Here is a 15562-nt window from a genome sequence, read left to right as displayed (position 1 = left end):
CTAGAGCGCAGGCTCAGTAGTTGTGGTGCACGGGCTTAGTTGCTCCGCGGCATGTGGGATCTTCCCGGACCAGGGATCGAACCCGTGTCCCCTGCATTGGCAGGTGGATTCTTAACCACTGCACCACCAGGGAAATCCCAGCGGGAGCTTTTAAATGGGGTTTGCAAAAGGCAGAGTTTATGATTGGATGAAAGAGCATTAGGAGACTGTTTTCCTTATGCAGGGGGAACTATTGATTTATTTATAGCGACTTAATTTGTAGGTAACAGAGTTGAGGTGGTAGAAAGAGCCCTGGGCTGCAGACCTGGGTTCTAGTCCTGATTCTTCCTCTAACTCACTGCGGGATCCTTGCAGGCCTTGTCACCTTTTCTGGGCATCATTTTTTCTCAGTTTCTAATGAGATGGGTTGGACTTCGGGATCTCCGAGAGTCCTTCAAGCCCCCTCTGCCTTTGATGCCAAGTATGTAACTCTCATTTGGTCAGGGTTTGGCAGGACATCCAGTGCCATGTGGTGCAGGGATGCTTACTGATAACCGTCCCTGCAGGAGGATGGGCTTCTTTGACATTGGTGGTGAACTTTGTAGTTTTGACTTTAGGTCTTTTCTTGCCCATACACAGGGCAGATGACAGGTGACCCCAGCAAAGCGACTACTGGCTTGAGGGCCAGGTGTGGTTCTCCTGGCTGAGGGCACACTGAACATCTGAGGTTTATTCATGGGCACAGTGAGCAAGGAGCATCTGACTGATTGCTGGAGGTGGGCAAAGCAGGGCTCCCTCAGCTTCACCGGCTCCCTGCCCTCCAGTAGCTCTGCCGTGACCAAGCTGCTGAAGGTTCTTCTGAATTCTCACTTAGCGTTGCATTTGTGGGTAGGTGTCCCCTGGAGTGTGTTTGTGTTTTCTATGTAGTTCATGCTGAGAGTGGGAAAGAACCAGCGCTCTCCTCCTCTCCCAACCCTTGGACCTTCTGCTGCATGAATTCAGATGTAGAATCTTGAGTCTTTGAAAGGACTCTAGACATCTTCATTCATTCAGTGAGAGGATATTACTGGACCCTCCTTCTCCCCAATGCCTGAATCTCAATGTATTAGTCGTTAGTGTACAGTTATGAGATCTTTGCATCTGTTGAGATGCCCTGGGCTGATGTCCTCTATTCTGAATGCCCCCAGATCAGGGCAGGCAAACTTGCCCTCCTCAGCAACTCTTCAAAGATAAGTCTTAAGTCTGCCTTTGCCGAGGAAAAAGGAATGTCCTACCTAGTTGTACCGAACTGATGCATTCTTTGAAAATGGTTTCTGTACCAGTCACTAACAGATGCCTTGCAGAAGGAGTTTCTGGTCCTGGGTGAATGTCTTTTCCACTGGTCTCTCTGCTTCTTAGGGTATCTCTTCTGTATTTTTTCTTCAAATAGCTGTTTAGAGTTTCTAATGAAGCAGCTGTCTGGAGACCAATGTTTATTTCAACATGGTTGGAGTTGTTTTTGCTTCAGCTTTCAGAGCCAATAAAGCTGGTTATTAGATTCTGTAATTGCTGCTGTAATTACTCTCTTGGAACCAGCAAAGGCGTAATTAAATATGGAGATTCCAAGGACTATTTTTTTCCATCTAAAAGCAACCTTTTAAACTTCTGTTGGCCTGGGTTAGATTTCAGTTGTTAAAGCATTGTGTTTATGAATGATACAGCGGCGGGGGGTGGGGGTGGGGAGGTGGCGGGTAGGGGGGTGGTGGCGGGTTCTTTGGCAGAAAAGGGATTTCTTTGGACACCTTCTTTGAATATTTGGTTTAGATGAACTCCTTGTTAACCCAGTACTTGTTTTTATTTTTTTTCCATTCCCCCCACCAGTTTTATTGAGATATAATTGACGTATAACATTATATTATTTTTAGGTGTACAGCGTAATGATTTAATGTATGTATATATTGTGAAATGATTATCAAAATACATTCAGTTAACATGCATCACCTCACATGATGACATTTTTTTTAAACCTTGTATTGAGAACTCAGTACTTGTTTTTTTAAACCAACCATCAGGAATTTGGAGAAGTGTAAGGCAAGATACTAAGAGCTAGCACATATTTTTGAAAAACATTGGGTCTGGCCCTTTAGGCTTTGGCTATATACAGAAGCAAATTTTTGTGGTCAGCAATAAGATAGGGATGGGGGCTGTTTACTTGAAGTGGAATGGTCTCCAGGAAGAGAGGCATTTTTACGCATTTAGCTTGCCCTAAGTTATACTTCACCAGTGTGCCACATGTTTGTAAGATACGGGGTGGTTCAAGGGCTCTGAATATGTTTACACATATTCTCGCAGCCCAAAGGCTGACCCCATGTCTAATTTCAGGGTTACTCTACTCATGAACCATGTATGGAAAGGGGGAAACGAATCACGTACCCTTTCACTTTGGGGTTCTCAACTAGCTGAGAAATACACACAGGATTTTGATTGGGGTAAACAAATGGACTGTCTCTGCCAGAAGCGGTCCTGGAGAGTTCACTGCAAGGAGCGGAAGAGACCGTGTGAACCCTGCAGGCAGGAAGGGGAGCCCTGGAGGGCCAGGCTGTTCACTCAGAACCTTTTCCTCCCCTCAGACAGGGCACACCTCATGGCGAGCATACAGGGGGAAGGGTGGGCCCTTGCAAAAATTCCTGTTTTATGGACCAGGACGAATGCAGGGAAAGAATGCTGCCCAATGACTGTTTTAGCCAGTGTTTCAATGAGATGTTCTTTTCTCCATTGAGTAAGAGGTACACAGGAGATAAAATATGGGTGTACCCCACATGAGGAGCCCTGCAGAGTATATGAAAAACTTAAAAAAACAGGTGAAATTGGAGATTCAGTTTAATATATATTAAGCACTTGCTGTGTACCAGTCATTGTGCTGGATGATGGTTTGTAAAGATGAATAATATAAACATTATTTCATTCATGGGGGACTCTTGCTTACCTCCCTGGTATGTTTGGGTGTTTGCTTCCAGATAATTTATTGCTTGGGGGATTTTAGCAGCGGGGTGTAGATCAGAGAAATGCCAGATTGGCATGCAAGGAGTCACTGCCAATTGAAAATGTACTCAAGCAAAAGTTAAAGCTGTTCTAAACCTATGATGTTAACAGGCAAGGAATGGTTTTAAAAATCAGAACATAGCTAACTGTATAAAATCAAGGCTCCCGCTACACTCAGGACACTGAGAAGCAAGGCAAATGTCATCTTGTTGTTCGTTCTTGAGAACTGTCCCAGTGTCACTTGCCATCATCCCGAGCCCATGTGGGAAGAGCAGAGGCCTGGGGGTTTATACAGACTAGTGGTTGAGCCTTCCCCTCGTCTCATAACAGCAGGATGAACCACTCCACCTTTCTTTTTTTTTTTTAATTTGTTTATTTTATGTATTTACTTTTGACTGCGTTGGGTCTTGATTGCTGCTCGAGGGCTTTCTCTAGTTGCGGCTAGCGGGGGCTACTCTTCGTTGCAGCGCATGGGCTTCTCATTGCAGTGGCTTCTCTTGTTGCGGAGCATGGGCTCTTAGGCACGTGGGCTTCAGTAGTTGCGGCGCGTGGGCTCAGTTAGTTGTGGCTCTCGGACTCTAGAGCACAGGCTTAGTAGTTGTGGCACACGGGTTTAGTTGCTCTGTGGCATGTGGGATCTTCCTGGACCAGGGCTCGAACCTGTGTCCCCTGCATTGGCAGGCGGATTCTTAACCACTGCGCCACCGGGAAGTCCCACTCCACCTTTCTGATCCCCAGTCTTGTTGGTGCGGATCTGGGATCTGTGCCCCTGGACCATGCGGGAGGATTGAATGAGGAGGCGGGCAAGACTGCAGCAGCCGCCCTGCTTGCTTATCATGCAGCTGGCGCTCAGAACACCTATTGAATCTTGACTGGTGAACAAGTTGTTATAGGCTGGGCTATGCTGTGGGTGTTAGGGGAGGCTGAGGAGGACCTGGAAAAGGAGTAAGTGTGGGACATTGGCCTCAGAAGGCTTGAGAATCTCTTGTTGATTAGGGTGTGACTAAGTCGGTTTCTGTGGAAAAGCAACACAGTATCAGCGAAGTCAGGAGGAAGCAGCCCCAGGCCCTGAGCATTTGCATACCAGGACTCTCCCCGGATGCCTTCCCTGTGCCATGACGGTCAATGGCAAAGGGATTCGGAACTGGTGCTGGGGCTCCCGGAACCAGACTTGTGGTGAGAATCCCAGTCCCTTGCCTCCCGTGGGGCCTTGCAGGCCACATTAAACCACGTGGAGGCTTTGTCCTGTGGGCAGAGGGAGCTGTTGTGGGTTCTTAAGCAAAGGAATGGCATGGTTGAATATGTACTCCCTCTTCTGTGATCCCACAGTTCCCTGGACGCTCCCTGCTGCACTGGATGGTGCCTCCAGGGCAGGGTCCTGTCTTTTTCATTCACTGGGAGGCATAACAGTTAGCATGGCAGCCCATGGACTTTGGAGTTCCATACCTGGCTTAATCCCCTCTCTGCTGCCTACCACCTGGTAACCTGAGTTACAGAACCTCTCTGAACCTGTTTCCTCATCTTCTAAGAAGGATGGTCATTTCTACCTTAAAGGGTCGCTGTTGTGAGGTACTTACCTGGCAGGCATGGCTTAATACTAGCAGAAGGTGAAGATGTTCAGTAAAGGGTCTTGAGGACCCCTGGGTGTGTCTGCAGGTTGGATTTTTTGGAGTCATAGGCCATCTGGCCATTCATACCAGAATGAGGAAGATAGCAGGTTGAATGATTTTTCAGCTTTTAATGAGGCACATTTCATTGTTCTTCAGATTTTTAGCAGTGTTTCTTTAGCCTGCTTTATCCTTTGGCTGGAGGAATTTTCCTGGTGGTTTTTGTCTGCTGCTTTTATTTTTAAATTTATTTATTTATTTCTGCATCAGGTCTTCATTGCTGCACGCGAGCTTTCTCTAGTTATGGTGAGCAGGGGCTACTCTTCATTGTGGTGCACGGGCTTCATGGGCTTCTCATTGCGGTGGCTTCACTTGTTGCGGGGCACGGGCTCTAGGCGCACGGGCTTCAGTAGTTGTGGTGCGTGGGCTCTAGAGTGCAGGCTCAGTAGTTGTGGCACACAGGCTTCGTTGCTCCGTGGCATGTGGGATCTTCCCAGCCCAGGGCTCGAACCCGTGTCCCCTGCATTTAGGGCAGGCGGATTCTTAACCACTGCACCACCAGGGAAGCCCTTGTCTGCTGCTTTTAAAGGAACTATGGACTGCTTACATGCAAGCCAAGGCCCTATTCCCTTGACAAATGATTCTCAGGGTGCTATCCTAGGCTAACAGGGAGTTTTAGTGGAAGGAGTACGTGACCTGTTCAGGTGACATATGGAGAAACCACAGCCCTGTTGGGGAGGTGATTGACTGTTGCCTACAGCCTGCAGGAGGTGGCTTTGGTATGGAGCTGGGGGGCACGAGTGCATGGGTGCATATGTGTCTACATATGTATGTGAGGCTAGTGCTGTCCAGGCCAAGGCAGGTGCCGGCAGCCCATTCCTTCTGCTTGATTCTGTGCAGAGCCTCCTTCCTGGCTTTGATGCCCAGCTAAGATGTGTGCTAAAGATGCTTTTCAGTGTAAAGAGGGGAACTAAAATAGTAAGGGGAGGGAAGCCTGGGTTTTGACTCGGGAGATGTGGTTTGGCCCTTGCTCTGCTACCAACTCATCTTGATCAAATTGCTTGCCCTGACTGAACCTTAAAACAAGATTATCTCCTATAGCCTTAACACACCAGGAGGCTGAGAGTGATGATGGCATTGATTTGACCAAATGGTCAGACTCTAGATTAGTCCCTGACAGGGAGTTCTGTCTTTATTTCACTTGTGCTGTGCTTTCTATGATAGGGAATGCTATAGTTATCATCTTCAGGCATGGGGCTTTTTGCTTTTGTTGAATACATTTCCAGAAGGAAATTACTGGGTCAGAGGGCAGGAACAATATTATGGCTGTTGCTGTGTGTTGCCATGTTACTTTTCAGAAACATTATAACAATTTACAGTTGTCGGCTGTGTGTGAGATAGCATTTTAACCCCCAATGATCCAGTATTTGCTATAGTCGTTATTTATTATTTTGTAATTTAGTTGACATAAAATGATACTTCAAAGCTGCTTTATAATAATTAGAGCTGCTGGTTTTTTGGGTGTGCACTATGTTTAATGTTGTGCTAAGTGTTTCTGTTATGTTATCTCATTCACAGTGAACCTATCAGGGAGGCTAAGTAGCTCACCAAGTCTGAGAGCTGGGGTTTGAACCTAAGGCAATTTGACTTCCAAGCACATTCTTTTTCTGGGTGCCCTCCATGCTTTGATTTGTGTGTGTGCGGTTACCAAAGAGTGTGAACTTTTGCTTATGTGCCTGGCTGCATTTTGAAGTCTGTGAATTTTGTATAATTTTCTTTTTTTTACAATTTATTTTTCGCTGCGTTGGGTCTTTGTTGCCACGCACGGGCTTTTTTCAGTTGTGGCGAGAAGGGGCTACTCTTCGTTGCAGTGCACGGGCTTCTCATTGCGGTGGCTTCTCTTGTTGCAGAGCACGGGCTCTAGGCACACAGGCTTCAGTAGTTACAGCATGCGGGCTCAGTAGTTGCGGCACGTGGGCCCTAGAGTACACGGGCTTCAGTAGTTGTGGTGAGTGGGCTTAGTTGCTCTGTGGCATATGGGATCTTCCCGGACCAGGGATCGAACCCGTGTCCCCTGCATTGGCAGGTGGATTCTTAACCACTGTGCCACCAGGGAAGTCCCTTGTATAGTTTCCTTAGAAAACTGAATGTGCTTTTTGTGTAGGAGAGATTATTAGCCCTCTGTTATAGTGGAAGCAGAAACTGAAGTGCATCCATCACAGTTAGGGAGAAGACTCAGTGAACTCTAGGACATTGCCCTGTGTCTGGGCTCTCTGAAACCCTGTTTTCTTCCCCCTGTGCAGCTGCCCTCCAGGCACTGAAGCGCAAGAAGAGGTATGAAAAGCAGCTGGCACAGATCGATGGCACACTGTCAACCATCGAGTTCCAGCGAGAGGCCCTGGAGAATGCTAACACCAACACCGAGGTGCTCAAGAACATGGGCTATGCCGCCAAAGCCATGAAGGCTGCCCACGACAACATGTACGTGGCCACCCACTGGTGGAGGGGGGCACCCATGTGGAAGGGCAGTGCTGGCCCTGGAGTGCCTCAGTCCCGGGCCATGGCCTTGGGCAGACCCCTTGACTTATCCATTCAAGCACCTGAGTTTGTTTTAATTTGCATTCTTTTTTGGAACTCCTTCTAAAATGGATTATGTGCCCTGCTGCCCTCGGAAGCAGATCTCATGGAATGAAACAGTGTTTTCTGAGTAATTCAGGGTTATTGGGATGAATATAGAGTTTCAAGCTGGAAAGGTCCTTAGAAGGTTCTCTCACCCAAGCCTCTGATCATCAAGGTGGGGAAGTTTGTCCCAGGGAGGGGAGGTGACTTGCCCTGGGTTTGTGTAAACTTGGATAGAACTGGGATTAGAATCAATGCCCGTGACTTTCGCCTCATGCTGTCAGGGGTCCTGAAAAATGTGGTACATTTGAGGGCTTTAACTCCCTCTCTTCTTAGGTCTGTTTTTGATGGAATTTTCTGCCTCCCCCCTTGCTCTTGGGCTTTGGCTATCATGTTGACAGTGTTCTTGACCTCAGCATTCCTTCCTTTATGTGGCTACTTCTCATATACAGTGGCCTAAGAAACTAGATAACCGAGCTTGTTATATTTGTAATTAAAGGCCAGGGTAACACTAGGCTCCAAATGAGGACCTCTCCCAAACAGAACAAAATTCTGCATTTGTTTTAGTGCTTGAACTTGGCATCGTATATTTGGGGGTGCTTGGAGCACTTTTTTGCTTCCTTTGGGTACTCAGCCGCGCTGTAGAACAGGGACTGGCCAAATGCAGCCTGTGGGCCTGCTGCCAATTTTTGTGAATAAAAGTTTATTGAAACACAGTTGTGTCCATTAATACATATTGTCTGTGGCTGCTTTTGTGGCACATGGCAGGGTTGAATTTTTGTGACAGAGATCGTATGGCCCACAAGTTCTAAAATATTTACTGTTTGGCCCTTTACAGAAAAAGTTTGCTGATCCCTGTTCTAGAAGTGTGGGATTGCAGGAAAAGTAGCCTTCAAATAACTGAGCTATTGTCTGAGGGGATGTTCACTGGACTGAGCTTCCTGAGTGAGGCCCATGTCTGTTTCATGTCCATGTTCTCCAAGATGCCTGGCGCACAGCACGTCTCAGTGAATACTGTGCATGCCTTGAAGTATACATGTGCATATTACATTGATTAATTGTAAGTTTATATGATTGACAGTGTATAGAAAATAATTCTGCATTGTTTGCTTTTCCTTTGGGGCCTAGTAGAGGAGCCATAAGTGGATCTGTGTAGATGGGAAGGGCCTGTCAAATGGCGTGGCTCTGTTTTATGATTTGTGATTTTACCTCCCCTGGTGCAGAGTTGCCCTTGGGCTTGAAGAGCTACTGGCCCAGGAGTTCAAGTCCCAGGGTCTCATCTAACGTGTTTACCAGCTTGCATGAGAGACCCTGACAATGGCACCTGACTCTGCCAAGCCTTATTTCCTTAGGGTGTTGGACTAGGCGATGTCTAAGGATGCTTCCATCTTCTTGATTCTGTGATCCTCTATTTTAAAGAGGAGGAGGAAGACAAAGTAAAGACAAAAAAGGAATTCCTCAGAGGGAGTAATTGTGGGGCTGGGGCTGGGCAGCAGATTGCGGGGAGCGGGGCTTCTGCTTCTGCCTCCCAGGCCCTCTTTACACAGACTGTCTGACATGACATCTGTCTGTTTCATTTAAAGGGACATCGATAAAGTTGATGAGTTAATGCAGGACATTGCTGACCAGCAGGAACTTGCAGAAGAGATTTCAACAGCTATTTCAAAACCTGTAGGGTTTGGAGAAGAGTTTGACGAGGTGAGTGGTTTCATGCAGATCACACAGGCTTCACAGATGATTTCTGGGCTGCCTCTGATGTGCTCTTGAAGCCTCTCTGGCAAGGAATATGTGGTTTGGAAATCACCAGTTCTCGTCCCTCCAGAGACTTGAACATAGACATGGTATTAACCCTCCCTAATTCTGGGTTTTGAGGGCTGCTTTCACTGTTTGGGGAGCTTAGGTGGAGTAAAGGAACCTTTGTTGGGACCCCTCAGCAGACTTCAGGTCAGTATTGTTTTCAACAAGTAGTTACCTGCACCTTTCCGTGGTGAGTCCTGGGCTCAGAGCTGGGGCAGCTGAGGTCACCATGCCCTGGAGAAGTTTACAGGATTTGCCCTCAGACCACTCTGATGTGAGATAAAGGTGAAGCCAAAGAAGGAACATTTATACCTGATCCCCCCTGAAGGATCCATCTGGAACTTGGCCACCTACCAATTTCTGCTGTGGCAATTAGAACGTTGGGTCTGTTAGGTTTTTAAAATACAGTTACAGGCCCTGTACCTCATTCTGCCTTAGACTTGAGTCCACTGAAGGTCAGGCTCTCTTCATCAAACCTAATTCTTTGTGCTGATTCCCACTGTATAGCTGAGGAAACAGCCTGTGGCTCTTACCCTTGGCTCCCAGCACCAGGGTTTTCATGTTTTCAGACTGGAGTTTGAGGGACTAGTCAAGTTTATTTCAATTCAGCAGACATTCCTGAACATTCACTCAGTGCGCCCAGTTCTGAGATAAAGAAATGGGAATGATAAAATACAATCCCTTTTCTCAGGATGCTCACCGCCTGGTGCAGGGACCCCAGATGTAGACAGCAATAATAGCTCGTAGTGTGTTACGTTCACCGGTAGAAGTATGTTTAGGATGTTTGAGTCACAGAGTGTGGACCTGGAGTTCATCTCCCCTCTGACCTTCTCAGAGGGGCTGTGGGGCTTTTAAAAAATGAGCCATCCCCTGAGCCATCAGCTAAGAGGTACCCCTGGAGGGGCTGGGATTCCCAGGTTGTCTCTCATTTTTGTGTTTGCTTTTACCAGGATGAGCTCATGGCAGAATTAGAAGAACTAGAACAGGAGGAACTAGACAAGAATTTGCTGGAAATCAGTGGACCGGAAACAGTCCCTCTACCAAATGTTCCCTCTATATCCCTACCATCAAAACCCAGTGAGTACTTCTTAGCCACAGTCATGACATACCCATGACCCACGTGGTGGGTAATCTTGTGGTTGGTTGGCTTCAGTTTGGGTCCTGAGTTGCCCAGAGTTGAGAACCAGATAGGATCTGTTGTGACAGCTCTAAAGACAGTGTCACCTGCTCTTTCCTAGTTTCTCTGTAGAGTAGGGTTTCTTAACCTTGGCACTGTTGACATAGCCAGACCATTCTTTGGGTGGGGACTGGGAGGGGGCCCTGTCCCGTGCTCTTTGGATGTCTAGCAGCACCCATGGCCTCTACCCACTAGATGCCAGTAGCATCCCCCTCCCCAAGTTTTTTTTTTTTTTTTTTTTAATTAATAGCTACTTTATTTATTTATTTATTTATTTATTTATTTTGGCTGTGTTGGGTCTTCGTTTCTGTGCGAGGGCTTTCTCTAGTTGCGGCAAGCGGGGGCCACTCTTCATCGCGGTGCGCCGGCCTTTCACTATCCCGGCCCCTCCCGTTGCGGGGCACAGGCTCCAGACGCGCAGGCTCAGTAGTTGTGGCTTACAGGCCCAGTTGCTCCGCGGCATGTGTGATCTTCCCAGACCAGGGCTCGAACCCGTGTCCCCTGCATTAGCAGGCAGATTCTCAACCACTGCGCCACCAGGGAAGCCCCCCTCCCCAAGTTTTGACAACCAAAAATGTCACCGGCTTTTGCCAGATGTTGGGGGGTGGGGCGGGTCACAGCCGGTTGAGAACCATTATTGTAGAATGACTTTCCCTGTGTCACCAAACAAGGGGAGAGTTTGACAGCTCTTGCTCCCCATCTAGTACCCTGTGCTGTGCACACCTGTAAAAGCCGGGGCCTCAGAGGTTGCCACGGTAGGAAGGAAACAGCTTTGGCTTTTTTAGAAACCTGGTTCTATAAAACCTTCACTTCCTTCTTCCTTGCCCACACCCCCCGCCGCCCCGCACTGTTTCACCCTTGGGTAGAAGTATTCCACACAGAGCTTCTAGAAAAGGTGAAGCTGCTTGATTTGGCATGGAGGGAGAGGCCAGGGAGCGGGGTGTGACCAGGTGTGTCACCTCACTCTTCCACAGATCAAGGGGAAGTGGCCCCTCTAGTCGAGTCCGCTGCCCGGGATGGGGTGTGGGCGGAGGGGGTCCGGAGGCTGTCCAGCAAGCTGCCGGCAGTGTAAAGAGGTGGCTCAAGCCCTTGAGGTGGAAGGGGGTGGCGGGCAGGGATTAGAGCTCTTCCGGGGTCCTTCCCGCTCTCCCCCACCTTGCATGCTCTGGGACTGAGGCCACGCATGGAGCCTGATGGACTCTCAGTGTAGAGTTCTCCCCGCTTTGTCTGGCTCCGGTGTGGGGGGAGGGGAGGTGCTGGGGAAGGTGTGCCTGGTTATCTGGAGTTGCATGTTGCAGCTTTTAGGCGCAGAGAAGCAGTCTGCTGAGAGCCTGGAGGTGAGGCTGGCTGCAGGGGCGGGGCTGTTCTGTAGACGCAGTGTAGCGCAGCCCTGGCATCCAGCCAGAGTGTGTGGCGAACACTGCAGCCAGCCTTCCTAAACTAAACAGCTCTTCCTCTCTTCACACAGCCAAGAAGAAGGAAGAGGAGGACGACGACATGAAGGAATTGGAGAGCTGGGCTGGATCCATTTAACTGGTCCAGCGCCGGGCTGGGCCCAGACAGACTCTGGTGGCCTGCGAGGCGGGCAGGCACGTGCGTGTGTGGGGCAGGCAGGCCGTGGTGCAGGCAGGTTCCATCGCTCTCGAATCTCCCTGCAAAGCAGTAGGGCTGCATCACTGCTCACTCTGCATAGCATGGTCTGCACCCAGCGGTACGGGTTGGGGGGAGGGGGGTGGGGGGCTGGGAGGTGCCTGCTGTTTATAATGTTGAATTTCTGTAAAATAAACTGTATTTGCAAATCCAACATTGAGCTTCTGGACTACGCTAACTCCACTGCTGAGCCTCAATGGAAAGGGTCGACCGTTTGCAGTTGAAATGATCTGAAAATGCAGCCTCTGTCCTTTTATGTCAGCTGACTTGTCGCACATCTCTTTGTAAGACTTGTATGGTACTGACAGAAGAGTCATTTTTTTAAAGCCATAGGCTTTTCCTTGTCCTTGGTTGTAATAATGCATCTGATTTTGGTTTCCTCAAGAGCTGTATTTCTGTCCATCACGTGTGTACGGGCCCCTGTGTTTCCCACTCTGTCGCACTCCTTTCTCCCACTCGCCTGGTCTTTTTGGAGTTTGTGACACTGATTTGAAATGGCTGGTGTTCTTTTGAGAGCGTGTGAGATTGTTAGAGTTAAATTCCAGCTATACATTTTTCTAACATAGCTCTAAGGTCCTTGTTGCTGTTTGTGATAACTGAGAGATAACTCATTGGAAACATGTGCATACATTTATATTCAGATGAAGTTATGGTTTGCACCGTCTATTAAATATCTTGATTAATTTTCATACTTTGCCATTGTGTTTAATCAGTCTGTCGTTTGCTTTGGGGGTTGGCCCTTTCCAGGCCAGCGTGGTATCCAGTGGAGTCTGTAGAAACATGGAAGACTTGAGCATGATGTGTATCAACAATTTGAACCAAGAGCAGAGTGTGTCTTACTAGAAATGTGTTTAGGTTCCAGAAACCATGGATCTGTGACCTTCACCTTGCTTGGGGACCCTCTGGGCATAGTTCAGGAGTGAGTTGGTTCTTGTGTGGCTCCAGGGTCTTCCCTAGTTCTCCGTCAGCATCCATGGGCAATGCCAGCAGGACAACAGACCCTCCACCTGTTGGAAACATTGGTGTGCCCACTGACTAGGCCCATCTGGTGCCTTTCCTGTGGGGTGGAAGCGTAGGGCAGTGACTGAGAATCTAGCTCACAAGTCCTAGTCTCAGGTCTGCTGTGACTTGCCCTGTGACTTTGACCCGGCCTCTTCCACTGTCTCTAGTTTTCTTTAGTCTTATACTACCTTAAGAATCTGATGAACACTGTGGACCCTCTCCTTCAGAAAAGTGGATCTATGCCTATTCATCCCTAATTCTGCATGCAAATTGGCAGAATTGAGAGGATTGCCCTCCAGTACCCATCCCCAAACCTCTTGAGATTAAAACCAACCTGATAAACAAGGTCCTACTGTATAGCACAGGGAATTATATTCAATATCCTGGGATAAACCATAATGGAAAAGAATATAAAAAAGAATGTATATATGTGTATAACTGAGTCACTTTGCTGTACAGCAGAAATTAACACAACACTGTAAATCAACTATACTTCAATAAAAAAATAAATAAGAAAAAAAGAGAAGTCAAAAAAAAAAAGAGGCAACCTGAGTTCACAGTTAAACACGCCATCGCTCACTGGGTTCCAAGCTGTCCACCTGCCCTGGATCACATTTTCCCATGTGTGAAACAGCAGGGCGGGACCAGATCATTTCAGATGTCCTGTCTGAGAAGCTGCTCCTGCCCTGCCCCTCACCCCTCACTGGTCCTCCTCCCAGGGCTGCCACACTTAGAATCAGGACTTGACCACAGTAGCTTGAAAATTCATGACTTGTCTGGGTGTTGGGTCTGGACGTTCTCAGAAGTTCTTTCCACCTCAACAAGAATCTAGTGGCAACGTTTGCTGCCAGATTCCATCTTCTCAGCCTGCAGTTGGTGGTCCGAAGGCATCATTTGGTGTGGGAAATGTAGAGTGGACATTACGCTCTTCTTGTCAACTGCCTCAGGGGCTTCTCACCCCAGGAATAGGTGAGGGGAGCTGGCACATCCAAGCATCCAGCTCTGGCAGGCCTGAAGCTAATTCTTGGACAGTGTCTGGGGCTCCTCTGAGAAGTAGCTGCTTAATCCTACTAGATGTGGGCTTCGTGCCGGGCCTGTGGGATGCACTGTTCAGTAATGCCCAGTCCCTTTCCTGCTCTCTGGAGGTTCTCAGACTGGAGAGAGAAGCGACCGTATCAGGATTCCTTTGCTACAAGCTACAGAAGATTCAACTGATATAAGCAGTAAAGACATTTACTTATCCATTCAAAACTTATTTATTGAGCACCTCCTGTTGCCAGGCACTGTCCAAGGCACTGGGAGTATATGCAGCAGACCAAGGCCCTGCCCTCAAGATGTTTATATTCTAATAATCTCAGGACAAGAAGTCTTAGGTTTGGGACTTCCCTGGAGGTCCAGTGGTTGACTCTGTGCTTCCACTGCAGGGGGCATGGGTTCGATCCCTGGTTGGGGAACCAACATCCCACGTGCCATGCAGTGTGGCCACACACACACACAAAGTCTTATGTTGGCCGGGGGTTTGGATGGGGGCGGTGGGGGCATGGGGGGAGTCTGGATTTGTAGCAGTGGCTCAACCGTGTCCTCAAGAACCAGGTTCTTTGTATTCTTCTGCTCTGCTCCCCATGAACATTAGCTTTTCCTTATCTGGCTTGCTGCCTCTTGGTCATGAGATGGTCCTTTATCACACACCCAGGGGCTAGAAGCAGGAGGGTCAGCACTAGCCAGATTTTCTTTCACCTCTGCCCAGGTTAGCAGGAGGCAAACCTTTCCCAGAAGACTCTACACAAACTACCCCTGTGTCTCATGGGCCATAACTGTCACATGGCCACTTCTTGCTGCAAAGGTATCTGGGAAAGTGGGGACCAGACAAAGGGGTCCAATCAGGATCCTCCACTTGGGGTGGGGTTGGGGGCCTCCCTTCCCGGAGCCCATTACTGCCCACTTGATATCTGGACTAAACTGGGTTTCTCCAGAAACCCAGGAAGGAAGACGAGGGGATGGTTGCTGAGTAGGTGGCATCAAGTATCTGCCTTGGAGGCAGATACCAAAAACCAGACAGATGGGAGATTACGTGCTTCAGTTTCTTCTAAAAAGCAGATTGGATCCTGACGTGTTCCTTTCAAACCCCTCAATCTGCCTCCACCCTCTCTTCTGTGGTTGGAAAACTAAAGGTATATTGGAATTGCCCAGGGAACTTGTTAAAAATTCAGTCTCCTGGGCCCCATCCCCAGAGGTGGGTGGGGACCCCTTGGGTGATTCTGATGTAAGTGGGCTGGGGCTACACTTTGGAGCACTCAAGTGGACGGGATAAGGCAGAATGGCTTACATGGCCCCTCCAGTGACCTGCCCCTGTTTCACCTCCCCCTGTGTCTCCCCTTCATGCAGGCTCCAGCCCCCGGGCCTTCCTCTGCACACATCCCGCCTTGTCCTGCGTGGGCTTGCTGCTTCCTCTGCTCCCACCTCCCCCCCGGCTCTTGTGATTCCCCACTCACTCCCCAGACAGTGAGGTCACTTCATTTCCTGCCTCCTGGATCTCCTTGGCACAGGTCAGGTACTCAAGGGCGTTTGTGTGAATGATGTGTGCGGTCAGAGAGGACTGCCTAGCCAGGACGGGGTGGAATTTGCACTTGGGCTTGTGTGCCTGTGAGGGATGGGGAGTTCTAGACTCAGGGGAGCTTGTGAAGGGAGACGAGGGGGCAGGGAGCTGAGG

At 48.7% G+C, this 15562-nt stretch overlaps 1 protein-coding gene across 1 annotated transcript in view; it reads left to right on the top strand.

The window, feature by feature from the left end:
• The window catches only part of CHMP4B (charged multivesicular body protein 4B), a 47852-nt gene extending 35313 nt beyond the window's left edge, over positions 1-12539 (top strand). Inside the window, exons 2-5 of the mRNA XM_059897692.1 lie at positions 6911-7088; positions 8810-8924; positions 9974-10100; positions 11669-12539. Coding sequence (XP_059753675.1) covers positions 6911-7088; positions 8810-8924; positions 9974-10100; positions 11669-11733 — 485 coding nt within the window. The 3' untranslated portion in view covers positions 11734-12539. The remainder of the gene's footprint in view (positions 1-6910; positions 7089-8809; positions 8925-9973; positions 10101-11668) is intronic.
• The last annotated feature ends 3023 nt before the right edge of the window (positions 12540-15562 follow it).

This window comes from Balaenoptera ricei, chromosome 15 (genome assembly GCF_028023285.1).
Source record: "Balaenoptera ricei isolate mBalRic1 chromosome 15, mBalRic1.hap2, whole genome shotgun sequence".
NCBI classification, from domain to species: domain Eukaryota; kingdom Metazoa; phylum Chordata; class Mammalia; order Artiodactyla; family Balaenopteridae; genus Balaenoptera; species Balaenoptera ricei.
This window is presented reverse-complemented; position numbering and strand designations above follow the sequence as displayed.